Source organism: Corvus moneduloides, chromosome 4, assembly GCF_009650955.1.
Source record: "Corvus moneduloides isolate bCorMon1 chromosome 4, bCorMon1.pri, whole genome shotgun sequence".
Lineage (NCBI taxonomy): Eukaryota > Metazoa > Chordata > Aves > Passeriformes > Corvidae > Corvus > Corvus moneduloides.
The window spans coordinates 22,428,208-22,452,526 of NC_045479.1; the positions used below are offsets into that span (position 1 = coordinate 22,428,208).

Sequence of the window (24,319 nt, forward strand, 5' to 3'; positions counted from 1 at the left end):
GAGTTTATTCTAATGCTGATGAGTTTGCACCGATGTTCGTCTCACTCATTTCTCATTTTATCACCCCTAATGCAGTGATTTCCCCCCTGCAAGCTTCTTCTTCCTGAGGCTTGATTTAGTCAAGTAAATCCTAAAGGCTATTTTAAAAATGAGCTGTAGGAAAATGCTTACAGTTGGCATAGTGGGTACCACTTAGGCTTTTGTTTGAATAACAAAACTTTGTTTCAAAATAATAAAAGTTGCTGCAATTGAATGCATTCAGCCCAATAAAAATATAATCCATTTTCCCCTTGAAATATGCTCATAATAAAAGAGAGTATGTATTTTTGCTTTACATCCATTTCAAAATTCTAACTCCTGCTGAAGGACAGCACGGAGCAAGTGAAGTAGGAGGGAGAATGAGAAAGTGAAAATTTGTAGCCCAAAATGTGTATTTGGGTGTGCAAATATATAAAATAGTCTCCTTTTCTTTTCTACTTACCTTCCCACAACTCTTGGCCATGTAAAGAAGGCCTTAAAAATGCATGGATTAGCATCAGTTTGGAGGATTCTTTCCACCACCAAATTGTAATAGGAACTTGTGGTAATAAGAATTAAGCCCTTAACCTTGTGAGAGTTTTCAGATGCACCAACCCCCAGTATCAATTAAAAAAAAAATCAGTAATCTCATAAATTACAGAGGAGGTGACCTTGTAAGAGTCTCTATCCTGAATTATGGGTTTGATGACCCTCAGTTTTGAAATCCCCATCTGCCTTTTTGCAGAGCACAGCAGCACTATTTTGATTTTCTGAGAGTTTGGTGAAGGTGGTCTTGAAATCTGTGACAAGAGCCAAGAGCCATGTCCTTCCCAGTACATTTGAACACAGTTGCCTTGGTCCATTTCCAGACCTAAAACTCTATTGAAAAGAATTTTTTTATGAGGAATTAAAGTGTGGGTTGTTTTTTGGTTGGGGGAGGGGGGGAGGGGAAGGAGGATTTGTTAAAAAAAGCAAGTCAGAAGAATTACAATAACCTTTCCTTCTTCCCCCTGCCCTAGAGTTCAGCTTGTCATTGAAGCAGACAGGGAAGGAGCTATTGAACCCACAAAGACCAGATGGTGACCACCAGAGGAAAGTCTCCTGGTTTTGACACTGACATCTGAAGGGTTCTTGGAGACTGCTTGAGTTTAGTGAGATTTCTTTGGAAAGCAGGCAAAACAACACTGACACCACCAGCCAGGCTGTGCACCCATTCATCACACTGCTAGACCCCCAGAGTCTAATGGTTGTAGCTGGGGAACTGACTGGAATTATTCCTTTTCACAGGAAATTCCTGAATTGGGAAACTTGAGGATTGCTCAAGACCAAAATTACTCTGATTTTTTTAATTCTCCAGTGTATTTCCCTTCTCTTCTCTTAGCACTTTGGTTTTAGCATTTTACTGGGCAAAGCCAACTGCAACAGTGGAACAGCAACAAATAGTGCCATTAACAAATTCCTGTTAAGCAGTTTCATACCTGAGCCATGGAGTCAACCTCTGTTGGTTCCAGGGACAGTCTCTGCTCTCAGCCAAAGCTAAGTTGGTTACCTTGCATTGCCTTGGCAGCATATAACATATCATAACAATACAGTCATTAGCATGTGTACACACCAGCATCTGCAAGCTAAAAATTGGGGCAATTTCAGAGAAAAACAAGGAATCTGAAGAAAAATTAGGGGATCATCCATAAAAAGCCACCTTTTTTGAAGGCACCAAATGGAGAACACAAATCTCTTGCTGAGGAAGAGACAAGTATTTTCTCGGTGGGTATAGCTGCCCTTGCATACTCTGCAAAGCTGGGAACTGGCTCCAAGGAGCATCTCCGGGCACAGAGCTGCGACCAGTTCAGGACAAGAGGAGACCAGGAACGACACTTCTGCCATCTAGTGGTTTGTATAAGCATTCGAGCTGAGGAAAGATGCTGTAAATCCTGGCGGGTAGCACGAGCTTAGCAGTGCAGAATAATACAGCCATAAACCGTGATCTTACCTGCGGTAAAGAGAGGAATACGGTGAAAAATATGTGCTGGATGTCTTCAGCACATAATGAACATAATGCTGTGTAGATCCACATTCAGCCCAAAAGATACTGCCGAGACATTATTGCTAGCAATGACCAGAGCAGGAACATTTAAGAAATGATGCATTTGACATTTATGTGATCATTTGTCTCCCATGAGCATTTCTTGACAGGTTCTCAGAATTCAAATTCGACTTCTGTTCTGGAATATGGCAGGGCTCTGCTTTCCAGAGTGGAAGAGTATAAATAAAAAATGTATTTGCCATTACAGTAATTACACTAAAACTAGCACAGAAATTTCCACCCTTGTTTAAAACTGAGCTCCTGTACTCCAACAAACATGAAAGCGGGGATTTCCACTGCCTCCTTTTGTCATGGCACAAAGCTTCCTTTTACCAGTCATTTCCCTCCCCACTAAGCTCTCCTTTCTCCTTGTTTCACAAAAAATTCTCAGCGATTAATGGTCATACCTTCTTCTCTACCATACATGGTGTACATTTCCCATCCCTTCTCCATCTTTACACTGATGTTTCAATCTTTCTTTATATAAGAGTTTTTCCATGCATAGTCTCATCCCAGTGGTCTGACTAAAACACACTTTTCTCCTGCTTTGGAGTAGATCTAAACTGAAAACTCCTGCTGAAGACATAGCATCAATTTGCATAATAGCACTGCAATATCCCACACACCATACTTGGTACATTTTGCTTCTCTTTAACCACTAATTTTGTCCAAGCACAGAACTATTCATTTGTTGAATGTGCTGAAAATATGCAAACACACTTGATAGAAATGGAAGAATGTCTGTTACTTTTCTCCTTGTTAGATCTTAGACACTGCCCTCATCCTCCCACCTATCAGAGCTGGTAATTTACCAGTGCTATTTCCAGGACAAATGTGTCTAAAGAGTCCTAAATTTCAGCTCAGTAATAGGATTGCTAAATCCAAATATAGAATGATCCAAATAAATATATAGAGGTTTTAGCCCAGCCTCACTCATTTTACTAGAACACTGCTGTGGGGGTGTTTTGAGCTGTGCTAATTTGCAAATTTCTTAGTAATAATCATCTTTTCTTCAGGTTCCTTCAACTGGAAACTAATGCATTTCAAGAAGGAAAATGTGAAGAAAACAGCAACAACTGAAATAGACTCAGTGGGGGAGGTTTTCAGATTTGCTTTTTATCTGGTCATTTATTTCTTCAGAAAAAGCAAGCAGCTCAACTAAATAAAAAAGAAAACTCCTTGCTTATGAAATCTAGCAGACAAAACAATGCTCTCAAGTGATATGGTAAAAGCTTCCATTACCTGAGACATTTAACCCTGAATTGAATCTAGGACCATAAAACATCCCATTCTTTCTGCGCTTCAAGTGCAACACCAATACTCAATAGCCTTTCCTGGCTGGTACTGTTAAAAAAAGAAATGAGTTATGACTGGGATATACACTGATATAGTCTCTCTACTTCTCTCTATATAAGTACACTGTTATATCCTGCATAGAAACAAACAACAGGTTTTGGGTTGGTTTTTTTTTTTTACATTCCCCCATTCTGAAATCTAAATCTGAAACTAAAACCCACCAAACTCTTCCCTAGGTCACTCACCAAGATAAATGTGGGGCATGCAGACCCATGTGTCTTATTTGGGACCAGCACTTTTTGGGAGAACAATTTATCCCCCTTGTGTACAAGGGATCAATACACAGTCCAGGCACATGATAAGGATTTGAGAATCACTGGGAGGCTGGTCAAAATTGCTTCTCAGACTGTCACAGCTTCAGCATCCCCAGAAAAAGTTGAAAACCCTGAACTTCCATCTGGAGAACAATTGATGAAAGAAAAGGAGAATTTTCAAAATGTTGTTGAACGGTGCAGTGAGCGATGAGCTGAAGGAGCTTCCACTCTGATTCATCTTGAAGCACCTTAACTTCTTCTGAAGGTTTCTGTTGTGCATTACAAAGAAAATGTTCTCATTTCAAGTTTATCCCATGTTTGTACTTACACTTCGGACCAATACTGAATGTCTTCACACAAAAACATTAAGCTCAGCTTTATGACTCCTCTGCCTTCTTGGTGCAAAGCATAGTTAAAATTCCTTTTATAGAGGCCTTTCATTCCTCCACCTCTCCCAGCACTAGCTCAGTCATAGCCTAGACTGCAGAATTCCCAATTAGATAGTTCTGTTGTACCACGTTGTGATGCCACAGGTCATTATTTTTAGGTTCTCCTGTAACACAGAAAAGTGAGCTTGATTTAATTTTATTTCAGATTGTGGCACAGTGAGAGGTGAGGCTTCTTGAAGCAAGTTTGCAAACAAACAATAGTGCAATCACAAAAAACAGTCACTGTATCCCTGACCAGCTATACTTACCCCCATAGCAAGGACTAACTGCTTTTACATATTTGGGGAAAGAGGGGTTGATGTCTCAGTGCAGCACAGTTTTTCTTCCCTTTGAGTGACATATTCTATTTGCAAAATGAGAATTAGTGCAGGTAGGATGTCTCCCTATAAATATTTCTGAGCAAAAACAGCAACAAGAGACAATAATTATATTAGCTAAAATAAGATGTTGGCACAAGAACAAATGGATGCAAGCTAACCATGTATACATTTAATCTGGTAATTAGGAGATGGTTCCTTACCATCAGACAAAAGAGACTCTGGAACAGTCTCTCAGTGAGCATTGTGGGGGAATGAGACTTGATTACTTTTAAGATAAAGACTGATCAGTTTACAATAGGGATTGAATGACAGACAATAGCAGAGAACAGCACTTGATGACCCAGATCATGTTGTCCTTTCCAGTGACCCTGAAAGCACTGAAAATTACCTGTTATGGAAAACACATAAAATGTCCTGCAACACCACCAACTTCTCCCAACACAGACTACTCTGCAATGCATAACTGTTTGTTATTCCTCACCTACTCACCACATCAGTACATCTCCTTGCCTTTACCGTGACTCCAACCTTGGTGAGGCTGGAGACCTTTCCACATGTCACCTCTTGCCCATACTTTTGCAGCAGCTCCATAGACCATGGCACACCACAGTCACAAGGCTGGCATTACCCCAGCTGGCATCTCAAGAATTTTGCGGGCAGCACTGTCCTGTTGCCAGCCTCTGCAAACTCCACTGCCACTTTCTAGCTGTTCAGGGAACAGTGGAATCTCCTGCTCTTCCCAAAAGTTCTGATCTCCAGCAATGGCATCTCTAGCCAGAAGCAGAGGCAATATGCAGGCTTGGTCTACAGAAATAGCCATGACCCATCTACATTATCTGGAGAGAAATATTAGTAATACGGTAATTTCAGCTACCCAGTACAGGACAGACGTCAATGCTGTGGGTCTGTCATAAACAGAAAACTGCAGGAATGAAGCACCTCAGAGTTACAAGCTTTTTTTCCTAGAGGTGAAGGATCATGCCACAATGTCCAAAAAAAAGAAGAGCGGGTCAATCTGACCTGTACAGAAGAGGGCTATAATGGAAACAAGGTATGAAAGGAGGAATTTAAACAAATTAACAAATTCAAGGAAAAAGAAGGAAAATGCAAATCAAGAATACAGATAGAGCTGAATATCTGATGTTTCATGGGACCAGGGTTGTAAGCCTACACCAGCAAGGGCTCCAGGGAGCAGGCATGGAGGGAGACCTCACTGCTGAAAGCAATGCAATAGGCCTTGCATGGCTCAATTAAACTCGGATTAAACCAATTCTACCTCCCTGGCAGGTGGTGAGAAGGGAGACAGCAAAATCAGCGAAAAGAGGCAAATTCAGTGCTGACTGATTGCCTGCATTTAGCCTTTCCTTTATGTGTATCACCCCAATATAGTCCTTTTGCCTTTGCTTAACCACATCCAGGAGCAGGCTCTTCCCCTCCAGACCCCATAAATCCTACTGTAATTCACTGTACTTCTTCCCTACCAGATGGACACTGACCCCCCCATCTCACCTTAGCTCTCTCAGTGTGAATACAGAGGGTGCAGCACGAGGAGCAGGGGGAGGTGCATCCCCGCTGTGACAGATGCTGTGGCTCCAGGGAACAATCAGGCTGCTGTATTGACATTACAAATGAATGCATACACCTCTGTGGTTTCATTAATGACTGCAGTGAAAGATGAAGAGGCATGAAAATGAATGCAGCCTGCAAAAAAGCAAAGACAAATGGGAAGTAATTTAACTAAATCCCCAACACCTAAACAACGCACATAACAAATCTTTTGAAGTTTTGATTCTCTAAGGAAGCAAGTCCTTGAATCCAAAGTATCCAAAGAGGAGTCACCAGCATTGCTTATAAATAAGACTAAGGAAATTATATGGGTGAGGCAATTGGCAAGCAAGCAAGCAAGCAAGGTTCATTACACCTAAAATCACTGTGACATCGAGATCACTTCCTCTGCTTTCCTTTTTAAGGGCAGCTTGGTAGCTAGTAACACACAAGTCTTGAAATGTGCAGGGAGAAGAGTAACACTGTGCAAAACAAGCAACAAGACTAACAAGTGCTACAAGAGTAGCACTGTCTGTGTGCTGCTTTTCTTCGACAGGTGGAGAGCAGAGGTTTTAAACCAGGTCCCATTCCAGTTAATGCCTACTCATCCTGGAATCTAGGGAAAAAATATGAGAAACTGGGACAGGAGTGAAAAGAGATTTATGAGTTGCAAAACTATGACAGGTAAAACTGATAATTGTTCACACAGTTCTGAGTGCTGAATTTAATTCAATACATAACTTGGTTGTAAGCTTGTGCTCATGTTATTATTTATTCTTCTTACATTCATTGCACTTGAGACACCACAGAACTGAGTACTAAAACCCAATGAAACAAAAGAGGGCTACTAAATCTAGAAGCTTGGACTGTTGTTCAGTCACGAGAAAATAAGCAGACAAGGTCGCATGGTGGAAATAAAGTGGGGAAAACAAGACCAGATTGGGTGGCTTCATGGGCACTAAGCCCTTAGCACCTAACTAATCTTGCATTAAGTATAGGGAACTATACACACATCCTAAAATGTTCTGCACTGCCAAGAGCAGTTTACAGAATATGTATCTCACAGCCAAGGAGACACCTGAGGGAGCATATCATGTACCCTTTTGCAGTTTGTCTCCCAGGGATGTAGGAAAAAGAATGCAAGGTGCTCTGAGCAAAAGGAATAAGCAATATTCTCACAACAGACTGAAGACTGACTGACTGAAGCTGCACTTCAGGTCTTAAAAGCTCTAGGGACTGTTTGATTTTCTGATTCCCTCACTATAATCTCTTATATTCCAGAGTATAAAGAAACAATTCTGTCAAGTGTTAAGGATTTGAAGGGGTTGTGACTCTCTTAAATTTGCCATCAGAGTTCTGACATTTTCCCCACCTGACCTGTTTAATCTAGGTGTATATTCTAAAGACGTTCCTGGATTTTCTAGAAAAGAGAAAGGCTAAGTTGTCTGAAAGCACCCAATAAATGCCAATGTTTTGTGCTGGCTGATTCCCTTTATGAGCTCTGAAGAATGTGAATGATTGAAATGAATTTTTCTGAACATTTCTTCACTAATATAAAGTGCAGTAGAAGGGACTACATGTTATTGTTGTTACAATTCCTATTATTATTACTATTATGTTTGTTCTGTGGGAGGAAAGAAACTTGGGTGGATCTCAACAGGGGAAGTCTGAATGACTGGTGCTTCAGTGGCCTTATGTGCAAGTATCCTGCTATATGCTCATTTTTGCAAATTCACCTGCAAATTCATTCTCTCATCCACACAGAGTCCCTGACACAATCTAATACCTATGAGCAATCCAGCACTAAAAACATTAAACTGCAGGGGAGCTCAAACGTTTTCTCTTTCTAGGGTACAGAATATTAAACATACCATCCCAACACATACCAAAACAACACATCCCAACAAGCTATCATTACCAAATGCTTGCTTTCATCAAATACCAGGCTAATTTAAGCTCTCAATTTTCAAAGCAATCTGAATCCCTGTTCCTTTGGGCTGTACTTAGTCTCTCCCAACCATGCTCACGGCTTCTTCTGACTTGCTCCCATTCTGCCTCCACCTGACCCATAGGCCAGGTGCTCCCAGGACTTAACTGATATTTCTGTCCATAGATGTTTTTGCACAGCCTGTAATACGAGCAAGAAAGCTGAAGACTATAAAAACACAGGAACTGTGATTTTGTTGTGCTGTGCATTGTTGAATGGGGTATGAATCCACCACTGGGACTCCTAGAAACATCACCAACAAGCAGAAGTAAAGGAGCAGGTCATGTCAGGTTCACCTCTGACAAGATCCTGGTCATAAATTTGCAGAGGGACTTGTCCACCTTGGTGTTTCCTCCCTGGGTTACGGTCTGGAGGGCAAGGAGCGATTTTAGTTTTGCCAGCAGCAGGCACACGTGTACACGCAGGAGAACATCTGCACAGGTTTTTTTGTGCTCAGCCTAGGGGCTGGTTAGTTTTTACCCTGATGTGTTACAGCTTCTGCGCTTGCCGACAATGATCTGTGTGTACAGGCTGTACCCCTCACTTTGGATCAAACTACACTTTGACACAGCATAACAGGCATAGGCCTCTATTCTCTTCAAATTCCTCTAGGCCCTTACTGCACTGCAAATAATTACTGTCATCATTCTGCACTTGTTAGGACACAAAAGCATCAGCAGAGCCAGAAGGCGGATCTGTAGGGGCTGTGGAATGGCCTGTCTGTGATGGGTCAGGTTTAACCTCAGGCATGGCTGGGAACGGTGGTTTGCAGACAGCATGTGACTGTGAGCAGCCTCTGCCAAAGAGTCACGGGGCTATCTGCCGGCATCTAAATAAAAAGACAACTCGTGCATCAGTGGAGATTATGGGATTTAAGGTAACAGTGAAATGAGGTTTGTTGAACCTCCCAACAAGTCAGAGTGAAGAAGGGCTAACCTAGTGGGAAAAAGGATTCTTTTCTGACTTGGCTGTTTCCTGAGCTTTTTTTTTAACCTCTGTCTTGATGCCTTTGCAATAATGAATGAGCCATTTAGAAGATGCTGGGGGCAATTTGCCTTTCTCTTGCCTGATGCCTTTGGACAATCGATCGGAATGGGTTCGAGGGTTGGGTGATGCCTTCAGGGGCAGCAGTTCCAAGTGTGCTGTTAAGTCGTGCTTATCTCTGCCTCAACTGGCCCCGAATCCCCACCTGTGCAGTGCACCCATTCAGGTCCTCGGTGATTTAGGCAGTCTTGAGGGAGATGTGCCCATTCACGTGCATGTGTGACTAGTCTCATGGAAGTGCTGGCTCTGTAACTGTGTAGTAACAGTTTCACCCTTTCCCACTGACCCACCGCGGCAGGAACAAGCAGCCAACAATCAACCCGGGCTGCAAGCCCAGCCAGCTCAGTCTCTTACGGACTCAGACGACACGAGAGAAGAAGCAGTGCCGGGACCGCGCAGCACCCGCGCACGCGAAGAGGAGGCTGCGCCACGCCAGGGGAAAGGTGGGCACGCCTCCTCTGGTGGTGGCCGGGGTCAGAGCGGGGCCGGGCACAGGTGCCCCTGGCGCGTCCCACCCGCGTGTGGCACAGCTCCGACGGGACACGCCGCTCCCGGGGAGCCGCTCCGCGCCATCGATGCGCTCGGCAAGCCGGCGCCCCGCCCTCTTCCCCCACCCCGCGGGTGCCGCGTTGGAGGCGCTCGGCGCTCGGCTGGCCGGCGCTAGCGCGGGTCCCTTGTCTGCCTGTCCAAGATGGCGGCCGCGGGCGGCGGCGCGGCGGGAAGCGGCGGGGCCGAGTGAGGCGGCCGCGCCCGTCCCCACCCTGCGGCCGCTGCTCAGCGCCGGCGGGCCTTGTCGCCGCTGGGCGGCCCCGCAGTCGGGGCACGCCCGGGCCTGCTGCAGGGGCGGAGCCGCGGGCTGGCGTGAGGCTGGAGCCTGCTCGGGTGAGAGGACGTGCGGGCGGGAGTGGGGCGGGTGAGCCCGCTTTGAACGGAGGCGGCGGCGGGACCCGGGCGCCGGGGGGTGTCGGGGCGCATGCGCAGGACGGGCCGGCCGTGGGTCCGCGCCCGCGGAGGGGCCGGTGCCGGCGTTCGCGCCTTCGGCTGCGCGCGCGATTCCCGGCGGTCCCGTCTGCCCTCACGGCTATGGCTGAGAGCGCCGGCGGACATGGGGCGAGGGAGCCACCCCTTGCGGCCAGTCGGCAGCGGGCCGAGGAGCGGGGGTCCGTGCGGAGCTCCGGGACTACAGAAGAGCAAGGCTGGGCCTTGAACCCGCAGGAACGGGAGACGTGAAGGGAGAGCTTCCCCGCTGAGCCTGTGCCATCACTGCTGAAATACAGGAATGTGAAGCAGGGGACCCTAATTGAGGTTTACAGGATGAGAGTAGTTAAGGGTGTGTTTTGTATTTGCCGGATTGGAGGTCTGGGCTGTGAGCGCCTTTGGGCAGTATCTACCAACCTTTGTACTGCCAAGTAGATAAGATTTTAAAAGAGTCTTAAAAGATACGCATGTAGGTACAAAGAAATCTTAGACTCTCCAAGTCAACTATTCATGAATTACCGTCTTCAGCTTTGTTTTGCATAATCGGGATTAGGCCCTTACCGTCTTGAGCACAATGGTCTGGTATTGTGTGTCTTCCCACTGAAGTCTGTATGACAAGGGAACATTACAAAATGTTGACAAGGTCTGGTTCAAGATCACGAGCCCACAAGTGGCAAGATGCTCTTTTTTATTGCTAAGTGCAGTGCTCTCTGAGTGTACATATGCAGTGCTCTTGTGCGTAGGTAGAATCCTTGTGTTTGCTACCAGCAATGTATAATGGTCAGAATACTGACTTGACAATCTGCAGTGGGTGTTTTCCCAAAAGCTGAAGAAATAACATGTATTCCTATGGATTTAAACAGAAACATCTCCTGTGTACCCACAAGCTTTACTTAGTTGTGACTTCGTTGTATCACTTAAGTAGCCACAATAGGATGAATATGTTGTACATTGTCAGCATCAGCCAGTTGTTTATAAAATTGAGTTGCATGGGGAATGTACAAGCACAAGTTCCCTGCTCCCAAAGTATTTCCATGTAGTGTGGCAAGATTACCGTGACAGCTAGGATGGCAAGCTGCACGGTCTTTGTGGCTGGATGTTTACACGAATATGCACATACACACAAACACACAAAGGCAGCTGGGTGCAATTGATTTAATCCCATAGGAGCAGAAGGTCGATCTTTTCTTGCAAAGCTGGTCACTGGCTGAGGAGCAAAAGCTGTTTGCTCTGAGAGAACCAGAGCATGGCTATTCCATAGCAGCTCTGTCCTGCTGTATGCCCATAGCTGGAGCAGTGACTTGTTTAGAGGAGACCTGAAAACTGGGGGGGCAGAGGTTGGGTTGCTGCAGGCCTAGCTAAAAGGAGTGCTCTCTTCCCTCCCGTCTCCCAGGCTGGCTTTCAGAATGGCTGCAGTGGTAGCATTGGGAAACACATCAGAAGGATGCACACCTCTAATACAAAATATGTGGTCCTCTAGTTAAAAAAAATTAATAATAATTCTTTTGTAATTTAACTCTTTCTGCCTGGTCCCTTCTTTTCCTTCACTTCATCTGAGATTCAAGGGTTTGAAATCTATTAAAATATCCCACTCTTTGCTACAGTGGCTTCTGACAAAAATGGCTTTGACACAGTTTGGGTGCAGTTTTGTGTGTCATAAAAATCAAACTCAGTTGTCTTCTCACCTTCTTTCTATTTTTGTAAATAAATTACTTCCTTGATTTAGGTATTTTCTAAGACAGAGGTGGTAATTTCTATCTTTAAAATAATACAACATCCATTTTGATCTGTCAAGCCTGAAGAGTGACCACTCCTTTTCTTTCCTTTCCCGCTGTCTTCCAGAGAATACCTCTTTGGTTCAGAGAAAGTTTCCCAATTTACATAATGATTCTTCTATATGGGAGGGTTTTTTTTCATTCTCTGTTTCTCAGACCTTTTCCTATAGATGGGAACGGGGGAAGGAGCCCAGACGTGGCAGCTCATTCACAGGCTCCTGCAGGACCACCATGGCTTATGATGGCACCAAGAAGAAAGAAGGTATGACTGCTTCATGATCTGAAGGATTTACAAAAAAATTAATTAATTAATTAAAAGAGTGCCCTTTGCAGCCCTTACCAGGCCATGCAGTCAGAGTGGGAAAGGAAGCTAGTGTGCTATGGAGCCCTTAAATTTAACCTGGCCAAGTTACTGGAGGATCCCAAGCCCTTGACTTCCAGGTGTAAAGTACTGGGATTAGAACTTGAGAGAAATGAGTGGTATTTCATAAGGTAGACACCCTGATTGGGAGCCCTGCCACTGCAGCCCTTCTTCTCCCGGCCAGGTCAATGGGACTAGGAACGAGGGATAATGATAGGTTTAGTCATGGTAACATTTCCAGGTCCATTTGTCTTTAGGAAGGAATCTCCAGGCATTAGAAATTAAATCTGGAATGATTGTGTTAGAGCACCAAGCCCCATCCCTCTGGTCAGACAGTACAGACTGTTATCTTTCAAGCCTCTGTGCTTATGGGGTTTTGTGCATCACTCTGTGCCTGCATCCTCTGTTAGCTTATTTTGTGCATGGTCCACTTGTCTATCAGTCCTTAATGTGGTGTTTCATTTCTTCCTTTTTTCCCATGTCACATAAATCACAGAATTCCTAGAGAGTCACCGAAGTGTTGACGATGGGCTGGCATCTGGCAGGATACAGCGAGAGAAAAAGCGCTCGTACAAGGATCTTCTGCAAGAGGAAGATGAGATAGCGACTCAGGTAGAAACCCTCAGAGAAAAGGTTCAAGGTGTAAGGATATGCATAAAGGTTGTGATGGAATGGAATGTGATGGAATGGATTTCTTGTCCTTTTTTAAAATTGTTTTTACTTAGAAATGCATGTAGAAGACAGCAAGAGCAGCTAATCATGTCCTGTGTTGTTCAGTAATTTTCCTGGGAAAAATGGAGGGGATCAATCCTTGATTCTGATTTTTCTGGCCTCAGAAAATAAGCTAGTAGGAGTGTTGTCCTAGTCTTAATGTGGAACCTTGCAAATCATAAGATGCCTATACGTGAATAGCTTCTTACACACATTAAAAAAAAATTAGCATTTATGGCTGTATAAATGGCCAGCAAATGATGGATAGAATGTTATTTACATCTTTGGGGCCTTAACTTTTGAAATCACATAGTGGCAACTTAAGTTTCTTCAAAACTTTCCTCTTTGAGTTAAAATTTCTGCTGTTAGCTCAGAGGTGGATATCTAGTGATTTGGGGGTTTTTTCATCTGGAAAGCAAGTTCTAGTGTAAAATTAAAATCAAAGTCTTCTACCCCACAGTTGGAATTCTTTAGAGGAGCTTCAGTTTCAGATTGATAAATTGATCAAGACACAGATAATAATTAGGTGACATGGCATATTAAGGACGTATTTTTCACCCATCATTCTAGTTATCACCTTTCTGTACCTCCTGTCACTTCTTTTTCAGCATAGTAAACATCAACTGCTTGCCTTTGTTTTCAAGGCTTGACAGTCTGTGCATCTTAAGTTATTTTTTAGCTTTGTTAAGAGGTAGATGTCTGTCTTTTGTCAACTTATCAGCTGATCTCCAAGTGATGGCTTTCACACACACACACTGCCCATATCTCAACACTTTCCAAATGTGCTTTTTCAAGTTTTCTTTTATATTGCTCCTCTCACTTGGGGGACCTCCGTACAGAGATCTGTGTTTCAGTTTCCTTGGATGCCTGTTTTGCTGCAGTGCCTACAGAAAGCTCGATGGCTATTAGGTGACTGTGCTGAAACCAATCCTGAGTAATACCATTTCTTGTATTCTCACACCTATCTGTAACTTGTCTTTCTTTATACATACACTGTGCTCTTGGGGACAGAGTAGGTTTCCTTTTAACACCTAGAATGATGATCCTGGTTCTTACCTACGGTTCCTTGATGTTACAGTAGTATCAAGATACTTCCTACTAATTTTTGTCTAATAGTCCATGCGACTGTCATATTGTTTCCCTCCTTTTTGTCAGCAACTTTTTTCTTCTTATTCCAGGACAGTGAGTTTTTTCCAGGGACAGAACCTCACAAAAAGAAGAGAAAGCACTCCTCCGATGAGTTCTGCTACAGAGGTAAGGTAGTAGTCAAGTAGGGGGAGGGGCTAACAAATCATGACTTTAAGGAAAGGATGCTCTTAAGCCAGTGTCAGCAAGCTTTGTGGTTAGCATTTTATAGGAGGAGAGTACATCAACCTTAGAACAAGTCATCAGAAACCTGACACTGATCAGCACCAGACAGCAGAAGGTTAGGGAATTACATTTTCAGAGTCTGTCTTAACAAATTGCCATTGTAGGGCACAGAGATCTTCCATCCCCTTTTCATGTACAAGTTGTAGTTTTCTAACCCATGCCTTCCCATTTGACATTTGCTTTTCTTTTTTTCCTATTGCATTACAAACTAATTATACTTACAGGTAGTATAACTTTCTCTGAATTTATAAGAACAGAATGTCTGAGGTTGAAAAATAAATGCTTTTCTGTTCAGTTATTATCACAATTAATAAGTTGGCCAGAAAATGACAATTCGGTTCATAAAAGCTTAACACTTTTAGGATTTTTTTTTTGGCCCAATAGAAGGAGAAAGCCAAGCTGAAATTTCATCTTTCATCAAAATCTGTCTACAGAATGGAAAAGCTCATATTTTCTACTCATTGGTCTCACCTTGGCTAAAAATGGCACGAAAACCTTGCACTTGAGATACAATTTCAGTAAGATTTATTTTCATCAAAATACATTATTTCACAGTAGAATGGAGTTTGACAAAACTTCAAGAACTTTCCTGCTGTCTCTGCCTTCCTTAAATTATTTGACCAGCTCAGGTGTCACAGCTTCTGTGACACTGAATACTTCTGTGAATACTGAATTGTATCAGTAAGGCTGTGCTGAGCTGGCTGCAGTTCTGTTTAAGCCAGAATGTAAATCTGTCACCTGTAATTGTAAGGCTCACAGGATTCTCACTTCCTTTCTTTGCTGTCTTTAAGGGAAGCATCTCAATGTACATTTCTCTTGGTCTCTTTCAGGTGTCTCGCCTTTGGATCTACCATCAAAGAAGAAGAAAAAAGCAGCTTCTAGCCCATCCTCAGCTGATACAACCATGGATTTGCTCAAGGCTATCACCACACCTTTGGCCACAAGCTCAAAGTCTTCAAAGAGGACCTCTGAAAAATCATCTCATTCTTCCTCTGGCCATTCTGAAAGCAGAAAGGAGCATCCCAAGAAGAAGCTGAGTGGGAGCAGTGGGGAGCACTCAGTGGATGACAGCAGCTCCCACAAATCTAAAAAAATGAAACCTCTTTACGTGAACACGGAGACACTTACTCTTCGTGAACCTGATGGCTTGAAGATGAAGCTCATCCTTTCACCAAAAGAGAAAAGTAGTGCAGCAGATGATGATTCTTTATCCTACTCTTCAGCACCAGCAGCTGCAAAGAAATCTTCAAAGAAATCAGCTCGAGATGAGCAAGGCTCATTCCTGCTGGGGCACGATCTGCAGAGCTTCCTGAAGTCATCCCGAAAGAAGCACAAACTGCCTCCGGACTCACATCCACCTTCTGAGAGTTTTGGTGCTGACACCTCCCTTCATTCAGAGGGCCATGCAAGCGAGTACGAGGTTGCAGGTATGGAGGCACCACCAGAATCTGGTTCTTCTTCTGGTGGAGAGTTGGAGGCTGGAGAGCTGGTGATAGATGACTCCTACCGGGAAATCAAGAAAAAGAAGAAGTCAAAAAAAAGTAAGAAAAAAAAGGACAAGGAGAAACACAGAGAGAAGAAGCACTCCAAGTCTAAAAAGAGTTCTGGGCACTCTCCAGTGGCAGTAGCAGAAGTAAGAGTGTCACCACCACCTCCCAGTACCCCCTATGTTGTTCCTCCACCTCCTTCTGCTGTTGTTCACTCAGATGGTCAAGGTGAGAAGAGGAGGAAAAAGGAAGACAAGGAGAAGGACAAGTCTGAGAAATGGGAAAAGGAGAAGGAAAGAGAGAAGGAGAAGGAAAGAGAGAAGGAGAAGGAAAGAGAGAAGGAGAAGGAAAGAGAAAAAGAAAAGGAAAGAGAGAAGGAAAAAGAAAGAGAAAAAGAAAAGGAAAAAGAAAGAGAAAAAGAAAAGGAAAAAGAAAGAGAAAGAGAAAAAGAAAAGGAAAGAGAAAAGGAAAGAGAAAGAGACAAAGTAAGGAAAAATTGGAGGGAAAACAGAAATTGGGTGACGGGTAATAGTGAATTAGGCACTCCATTGCAAAGGCATGTTAAATTGAAACAAAGGATAACTGATACCAATTATCAATGGTTTAACTGAAGCATGTTTGAAAAACTGTTAGCCACTGTGATTTCTATTTGTAGCAAAACGAATATATGTTGTTCTGGCTTTGTGGCACAGACAGTCTTCAGCCAATAGCGGTCCTCTGGGAAAGTTACACTTAATTTTGCTTGGTACAGGTCATGTACCAAGCACATTTACATCTTTTTCTAATGGGTCTGGCTCTAGCTATTCCCAGGCAGACTTCTGGACTAGTGATCAAAGTTCCTGTAAAAAGGAATCAAGCTGTTACCTGAAAATTGAAGATATTTACCCATTTACTCCTGTATTCAAACAAAATTCTAATTCTTACAGGCTGCCACATTCCCAGTTTTGTACTTATATATTCAGTTTTCCATGGTTACTGCATAAAGATACGAGTAGCAGAAATAGTAGCTAGCATATGAACAAGGTTACAAATGAGATAACTGTAGCTGTGTGAGTAAATGGGGGAAAGCAGCTTGTGCATGTTCAGATAGAGAAATAATGCTTCGTATGAGGAAATGGGCAGACAGAGCTCAGATCTGTTCAGCCAGTATCCTATTCTATTCGGGAATTTTTCCCTGATCATAGCTCAGCAATCGCAATACCTTTGCTGTCAGTGTACTACACAGTCTCTTTTCCTGCCAAATGGAAGCACTTTGTAAGGATTCAAGAAATGGAACAAAACATTATCATGAGGACTAAATTGTTTTGACAGATCTATAATAGGTACTGTGAATAGTATAACAGATACAGGGTTTCATTATTTTAAGTTTTAAAACTGAGATACATTAAAAAGTTTTCTGTCGATCCTGAATTTAGAATAGGAGCTTGTTGAGTTTTGCAAGATAAGCCTGGTACTAAGACTGGTTCTGGCTGATTCCTGTGCTTTCATAAAGATTAAACTCAGCCAGAAGATGTAAAGGACTGCTTTTTAAGGTTCCTGATCTAAGTACCGTATCTTTCTTTAGGTCTTCAATAAATGCCAAATTCTTATTAAATTGGAGAAGGTCTCATCATAATTAAAAATCTTTGTTTCCTTTCTTCTTCTGACTAGCCAAAGAAGAAAAACATGTCTGCTTATCAAGTGTTCTGTAAGGAATATCGTACAAATATTGTGTCTGAGCACCCTGGAATAGGTAAGAGAATAATCCAGCCTTCTCTTCTCTTGATTATACCCCAGTCAGATTAATTAGCAGAACATATTGTCTTTGTTTCAGACCAGCTTCTTAATTTTGACGTAGTGCAAAGAATATGCCAATACTTAGAATAAGAGGTGGCAAAGGAGTCAGGAGTGTATTATAATTTTACTTTAACCAAGCTGTGAATTTAGATAAATTATAATCAAATTTGTTTTAAACATTTTTCTTCTTTCTTTCTGCCAGATTTTGGGGAGTTAAGTAAAAAACTGGCGGAAGTGTGGAAGCAGCTACCTGAGAAGGATAAACTGGTGAGTGTTTGTGTGACATGTTTTTGTAAAATTATTTCTGTGAACTAGGTGCTTAGATCAGAATGTGCTGGCAGCATTGCCACAATGCCATGAAATACGTTTCCTATATCCCTAAAGCATGTAAAGGTGGAAAGTATGGAAATCCTGCCCTTGCAAACATAAAAGCATTCATTTTCTTCTTGTGGTATTGCTTCACCTCCTAGTTTTGTAACATCATTCTGCCTCCAGGTCCTGGCATCAGGTAACAGAATTACCTAATGTTATGAATCTTTCCTTTCCTACCATGGTAACTACAGATCTGGAAACAGAAAGCTCAGTATCTCCAACACAAGCAGAATAAAGCAGAGGCCACCACTGTGAAGAGAAAGGCATCATCTTCAGATGGTGCACCAAAAATGAAAGGTAATTGTTGCGCTTTATTCACTCTCATCTCTTTTCTTGGACAGGGAAGGTAGTCTTGCCTGTGGAATAAAAAACAAAGGTCCTTACCTGCTTCACTTCCCTACCTGCTTTCTCACAAACCATGACATTTAAATCACAGTCAAAGCAACTTTTCTGTGAGAGCAAGAATGATGTCAGCATTTTTCATAAAGATTTCCTTGTCTAATTTGTGGAATGGTATTCATTTTAGCAGTTTAGGGATTGAAATGTAAAATCAGAAGAGGCAGAAAGGAAGTTCTAGTGGGATTAGCTTGCTGCTAGAGGGAAGTTGGGTTGTTCTTAGTTTAGTATCTCTGGTATCAAATCTCCCCAACTGCATTCAGCTGAGGTAGATGTTCTGTACATGTGAAAAAAAGTTGCGACTACAAAGACTTTGGGACTGAGGCAACCATTAAGAACCATTTAAGCATCTCATGCCTATGAGATTTGAACTTTAGTAACTAAATGGGCTTCTGAGTAAAAGAGTGAAAGCAAGGAATATGGAATTTTAATTTTTTGTGTTTTCAGCTCTTCCAACAGGAGCGATTTCCCCTCACAAAAAATCCCCCACCAGCACTGTGGTGGTGCCTTCCTCACCAGCCAAAGCCCCTGAGACAGATCCTATTGATGTAGCTGCACATTTACAGTTGCTGGGTGAATCTCTGAGCCTCATTGGACACAGACTGCAGGAAACAGAGGTGAGTCTGTAACCAGCAGAGTCCCAGTGATGTCCTGTAATCTACACAATGCATTGAGGGAGATGATTATTTTATTTTCTTAAAAGTTTAACCGGTGGTTTTCTGTTAGGAACAGAAACTAGAGGTGGCATGCCCTGTTTCTTTGACACATTGCTCTTTATTTTCAGTGAAGTAAAAAGTCTCAGTAAACAGTGGGCATCAAAGAAAGACAGATGCTTTGCAGCTCTAGGTCCTTGAAAGCAATTTGTAGTTCAGCAAACCCTTCAGTCTTTACTTACCATAGATTTGGTACTTGCTTGCTATTTTGTCAGTCTCTGGGCAGTTGCTATTACTGTTCTACTTCTTAGAAAACTACCAGCCTTTACCAAGAAGTTTTTTGCATGTCCGGTGGTTTTCTGGCAGTATCATATTGCCAGTGCTTTGGATAAGGGGCTACTATTGTTTCAACTTACCTGGTAACATAATGTCACATTTTAATGGTTTCCTACTGTTAAATGACAATGACTCTATGAATGCACATACACACGTGTACACTTTCAGAACTCAGCTCAGCCTCTAAGGAGAAAACATATTTGTCTCAAATAATACCACTGAATTTTATGAGTAGCATGATAATCTCACCCCACTATGCTTGCTTATTTTATCAACAGTGAAATAAATGTTCTAGCGTTTTGTTTTTGGTATGCTTATTGAGATCATGAGAGGAACAACCAGAGTCCGGAAAAGCACACAGACAAATTCCCTTTCCTGAAAGTATATCAATGAATAAAGCATTTGTTTATAGGCTTAGCATTCCTTTAACTTCAAAAATAAAACAACCATTGTCATTAGGACTCACATAGTTAGCAAAATAGATGGTACAAAATGGCAGAGAAAGTATATTACAAAAATGTGTGGAATCAGTGTTTTATGCAGCTGACAACTTTCTGGTGTTTTCTGTTGATTCCTACCTTTATATTGCACTAGTTTGTTGCCTACCGAACACTTCAAATGTTTTGGGCCTGCAGTCTCTCTGTGAAGCACGAGGCACAGTTTTGTCACTGTGTAAATAGTGGAAGTGGACTGGAGGAGCTGAAGATACTGTATCTGCATGAGCGTGGATACAGTTGAGAAAGAACCGCAATTTCCACTACTCATCCCTATCCCAATCTTTTGCTTTCCTCACTACCAGGGAATGGTGGCTGTTTCAGGAAGTTTGTCAGTACTCCTAGATTCAATCATCTGTGCTTTGGGCCCATTGGCATGTCTGACCACACAACTACCTGAGTTGAATGGCTGCCCAAAGCATGTTTTGGTGAGTTCTCTGTGGTTATTTTCTCTCTAGCGCTGTTAATTTCAGTAGAGTCTAAATAGAGTTTTTTTGATTAATCAGTGTAATGTAATTATAATTCCAGTGCAATAAGAAAATTTATCTTGGTCATGCACTTTTATAGAAGAATATTTATTGAAATTGTTACAGATATTACGATTGTACAATACTGTGCAACCTTTTTTTCTCCCACTGGCTACTGACCTAATATTTTTAGCATTGATTGCAGTGTGGGTAGGTCCTGTTTTAGTGATGGAGTCAATCAATCTGAATCAAATACAGGTATACCAGTATTTTTGAAAGTTCTAATTTTCCATAAAAATAAAACCCATCTTCTAGCTGCTCTGTATCACGCAAGCTGTTCTTCCTTCAGCAGCATAAAAAACAATTTGTGATCTCAGGATTCCTAATGTGATGGTGTAGCACCTTTTACAAGTGGCTGAAACCTTCTCTGAGGAAAGAAAAATAGTCTCTGTCTTAAGGAGCTGCATAACTACAGTTTCTTTTCCACTTTAAGCTACTCTTAATATTGAGCCCTAATTTAGCTACAGCTTGTGGCATTTATGTAGCTTGATGTGGACATAGATTAAGATGGCAGCAGCCATCAGGAGTCATACTTCCTACAGGAGACATGAATAAAGCAGCAAAGGAGAGGAGCAAAAATCAAAAATACAGAGTCTGAAGAGCTAAGAGACTAAAAGCAGTCTGACAGAGAGGACAAGAGAATTGGGATATCAATTGTCATATCATAATAGGGCAGCCCAAACGTTTATTCATTAAGAGAATGGACTGTCAACAACAGGAGCAAAGTTGACAGTTTAGTCTGTGAACTCCCACAAACTGGTTCTGTGCACAAAAGCCGAGTCAGTGGGGTGTTCCCATCTTAAGCCATGGAAAAACTCCGATGCTTTTTTTCCTTCCTGCTTGCCAAGTTTATTCAGAGCAGTGACGCTACATGACTAGTGGTGTGTTTATTGGAAACTTGATCAGCTTATTGTTCTAAGGAGCAATGGAGCTTTAGGTGAATTATGGCAACTACCGTTCACTTCTGGAAGCTGCTGTTCAGGAGCTGGTAATAAATCTGATTTTCACAGTCAGATGCGTAACGACAGTGATGTTTTAAGACATGGATAAACCCCAGCGGTTGTGTTGCAATTTATCTTTCAGACAGTAGGTGGCATTGCTAGATTCTAGAATCACAACTGGTGCAGCTCCAGCTCCTCAGTCTCTCAGTTGACGGTGCTGTTCCTAAGGCCTCCTTCAGCTATCCAGCCACAGGCTTGACCTTACTAAAACACTGTATCTGAAGAACATACAGCTGGGTCTTTTGTCTGATGTGCATGAGAAGGATTCTTACTCTCAGAATTCTGTTACATTTTGCAAGAAAAACTGAAGAGCACTTTTTTTCCCATCTGGCACCGTATTAGAGGTGATCAATAGGCAGATTCGGTTGTCTCATCCTATGATAACTTGTAACACAAGTGACTATGCTTAGTACTCTCACCTGTGCCATTTTTTAAGGATTATCTGACACTAAAAACCACCGAATTTTTTTTCCCCAGTCAAACACGCTAGACAACATTGCCTACATCATGCCTGGACTTTGATGGGAAAGGACCCTGGGATGTACTCAACCTCTGCGTAACTGACTTGTGTACATGCACTACGCCGGCACTCCCGAAGGGCTCCATGTGGAGGCTTTTAAAGTTTTATATATGTATAGTATATACATAGGATTGTAACTATTTGACTTCTATTTTATGAAAAATTGTGAAGTTAAGCTGAGAAAACCCTTTTGTGTTGGTGGGTGAAATGTCCTCCAATCTGAAAGTATTTTGTACGAAGAATTCAGAAAGCTTTTGAGATACTCGCCTTAAATTCAGATTTAGTGGGGGAAGCAGACAGAGAATGGACTTCTCAATATAAAGAAGAAAGCTGTCACCGTGAGAGGGGTCATTGAAACAGGTGGCCCAGAGAGGTTCTTGACTCTCCTTCCTCGGTGATACTCAGAAAACTGAATGAGCAGCCTGCTCTAGTTGGACTTGCTTTAAGCAGGGAGATGGGCCAGATGACCTCCTGATATCCCTGCCTAAACTAAAGTATTCTGATATTCTGTGGGCAGGTAGAGATGACAACATATTTTGGACCAATTAATAGAACTGAATTCTTCACCAGCCCTATTTGTAACTCTTTTTCTGTTTAAAATCCACTTCTTGAGGGGAAAGCTGGATAGCTTTTTGCTTCTTGGTCACTTTTTCCAACCCCTTCTCCTCAGTCAGTAATAACTGAAAGTTATCAGCTGGCTGGTCTGGTAGCTGGCATTTGAAGTGAAGTAGAAGACAACAACAAGATAATTTTTTCCTTGTGGACTCATACTCAAATCATCATTAGCACAATGTATCAACCCATTGCATTGGCTTGAGAGAATGAACCTCCTGCTGATTTTTCCATGGCATGGTCAGCCTGCTTTGATGGAAAGGAGTAGGGAAGCAGATGGGAAAAACTCGGATTGCTTCTGCCCATCTTGCACCTGTTTTGTGAAATGGCTCATCCCCCATCCCTCTCACCAGCACTATTTCAGGAGCTGTGGTGCTGCTGCAGGGCAGTGACCAGTGGCCAGTGTGAAGCAGTTATGACCGAGTAAGGCACATGTGGGTTGATTGGACCGGTTTCCCTTCCTTCCAGCCACATACTTGGAGTTTGGTTTTCTGCTCCTCTGGAGGAGGAGCCGCAGGAGAACGCTTGATTCCTATTTAGGCTTTTGTCTGTGTGTATGTATGTGTATGTGGTGTTCATATCACATGTATTTAACTTCTACCAATATCTGTAACAGATTTTAATTTATCCTGTATATTTCTCTGTGTGTGTATATATTTATATATATATACATAATTTAAAAGCAAAAATTCCTCCCTCAGCCAACAGTGTGTGGGAAATGTGAATCAAGTTTGCCTCACCTCACTTCCTGCAGGAATCAACTCTATGTATAGTAGTTAGCATGGGCATTGTGTAAGGAAACACCAGGAAGATTCTAAGTGTTTGTAGAAACAGGCTATCTTGTGAAGGTAGGCAGAACAACTGAAATATCATTTGACTCAGGCCTTATCATCTCTGTAACAGGAAAGTTTTTAAATTACAGAAGAGCCATTTTTTACTTCCAAGTAAGTCAAGCTTCTGTTTTTCAGGACAGTTGAAAGTGAGCTGTCCCTTATTGTGGCTGAGCCCCACATCAGAAGTAAATTGAATCCTGCGGTGTGGAGGAGGGTTTTTCTCCCCATGCCTCTTTGCCACATCTTCCCTAGATGTGCCTGTACAAGGTAGTCTGTCTCTTAAGGATCTTCTCTCAGTGCAGTGAGAGGTTTTCTCAGCAGAGGAGGCGCTGAAGATTCTCAGACCACCAGACCAGAACACACATTTTAACAATTTAGGACAAATCCTAATGAGCCTGGAATTAGGAAGGGCCCAGGAGGGAGGCAGTCCAATCCTGCTTCAGATCCTGGCCCATATTAAAGCATCTGCTGTTGTGAGCAGCAGAAAATAACTGGCTCTTTCCAGCCCTTCACAGTTGAGAGCATTGTGGTGAAGGCTGCTTTTGGATCTGCTTTTGGAAACAGAAGGGGATCAGCTTTAGCTTTGTCCTCTGTACAACAGAAAACTCTTGAAGAGTGAAAAACACACACGACCCTGGTGTATTGTATTTTTATTAAAATTTGTACACTTTGTATAATCTGTATCTTGTGGTATTTGGTACTATAGGGAAAACTTTGTCAAGACTTAGCAGTTTTTATATTTTTGTTATTTCTTTGCTGTTTGGTCCAGATTACATTACAATTATACACAGATTTTTTTGTACTGTACTTAACAATATAATTTTTTTTTTTAACTTCTGGAGTATTGTCGTTCATTTCTGGCACATGCTGTTTTCTGCAGCTGTTGTTACTACTCGTATTTAGTGTTTCTCAGCAAAACACATCCAATCCTAACCTTGCTAAATTCACTCAGTTGCCAGGCAAGCTGTACTGTATCCAGCAGCACAGGTCACCCAAATTACCACTCAGGCTCCTGCCTGCTTGGGACCCCCCAGAAGGGAGATGTACCATGGAGCACTGC

At 42.4% G+C, this 24,319-nt stretch overlaps 1 protein-coding gene and 1 long non-coding RNA gene across 3 annotated transcripts; one reads left to right on the forward strand and one right to left on the reverse strand.

Moving 5' to 3' along the window:
* Nucleotides 1-2,185: 2,185 nt before the first annotated feature.
* LOC116442944 lies at nucleotides 2,186-9,424 on the reverse strand. Its single transcript, XR_004239700.1, has 3 exons — nucleotides 9,202-9,424; nucleotides 5,990-6,181; nucleotides 2,186-4,264 (listed from the first exon to the last, which is right to left on the reverse strand). It is a non-coding gene; the product is annotated as an uncharacterized LOC116442944 (long non-coding RNA).
* Nucleotides 9,425-9,814: 390 nt separating this feature from the next.
* HMGXB4 (HMG-box containing 4) lies at nucleotides 9,815-24,089 on the forward strand. Of its 2 annotated transcripts, none has more exons than XM_032106640.1 (11): nucleotides 9,815-9,938; nucleotides 11,966-12,071; nucleotides 12,667-12,782; nucleotides 14,060-14,135; nucleotides 15,083-16,224; nucleotides 17,390-17,471; nucleotides 17,718-17,782; nucleotides 18,079-18,184; nucleotides 18,731-18,900; nucleotides 20,072-20,194; nucleotides 21,772-24,089. In XM_032106640.1, the coding sequence occupies exons 2-11, from the start codon at nucleotides 12,041-12,043 to the stop codon at nucleotides 21,814-21,816; spliced, it is 1,956 nt and encodes a 651-aa protein (XP_031962531.1). In that variant the 5' UTR covers nucleotides 9,815-9,938; nucleotides 11,966-12,040; the 3' UTR covers nucleotides 21,817-24,089. The 2 variants fall into 2 exon arrangements, with proteins under 2 accessions (XP_031962531.1, XP_031962532.1); XM_032106641.1 differs by lacking the exon at nucleotides 9,815-9,938 and adding an exon at nucleotides 10,046-10,466 and having other exon boundaries at nucleotides 11,963-12,071.
* The last annotated feature ends 230 nt before the right edge of the window (nucleotides 24,090-24,319 follow it).

What these genes read in the sequence shown, in the direction of transcription:
- HMGXB4 (XM_032106641.1), top strand. Translation starts at nt 10,371, where the DNA reads ATGAGAGTAGTTAAGGGTGTGTTTTGTATTTGCCGGATTGGAGGTCTG. An exon ending in CGATGAGTTCTGCTACAGAG is followed by an intron (nt 14,136 to 15,082) that starts GTAAGGTAGTAG and finishes GGTCTCTTTCAG; the next exon opens with GTGTCTCGCCTTTGGATCTA. An exon ending in AGGAAAGAGAAAGAGACAAA is followed by an intron (nt 16,225 to 17,389) that starts GTAAGGAAAAAT and finishes TCTTCTGACTAG; the next exon opens with CCAAAGAAGAAAAACATGTC.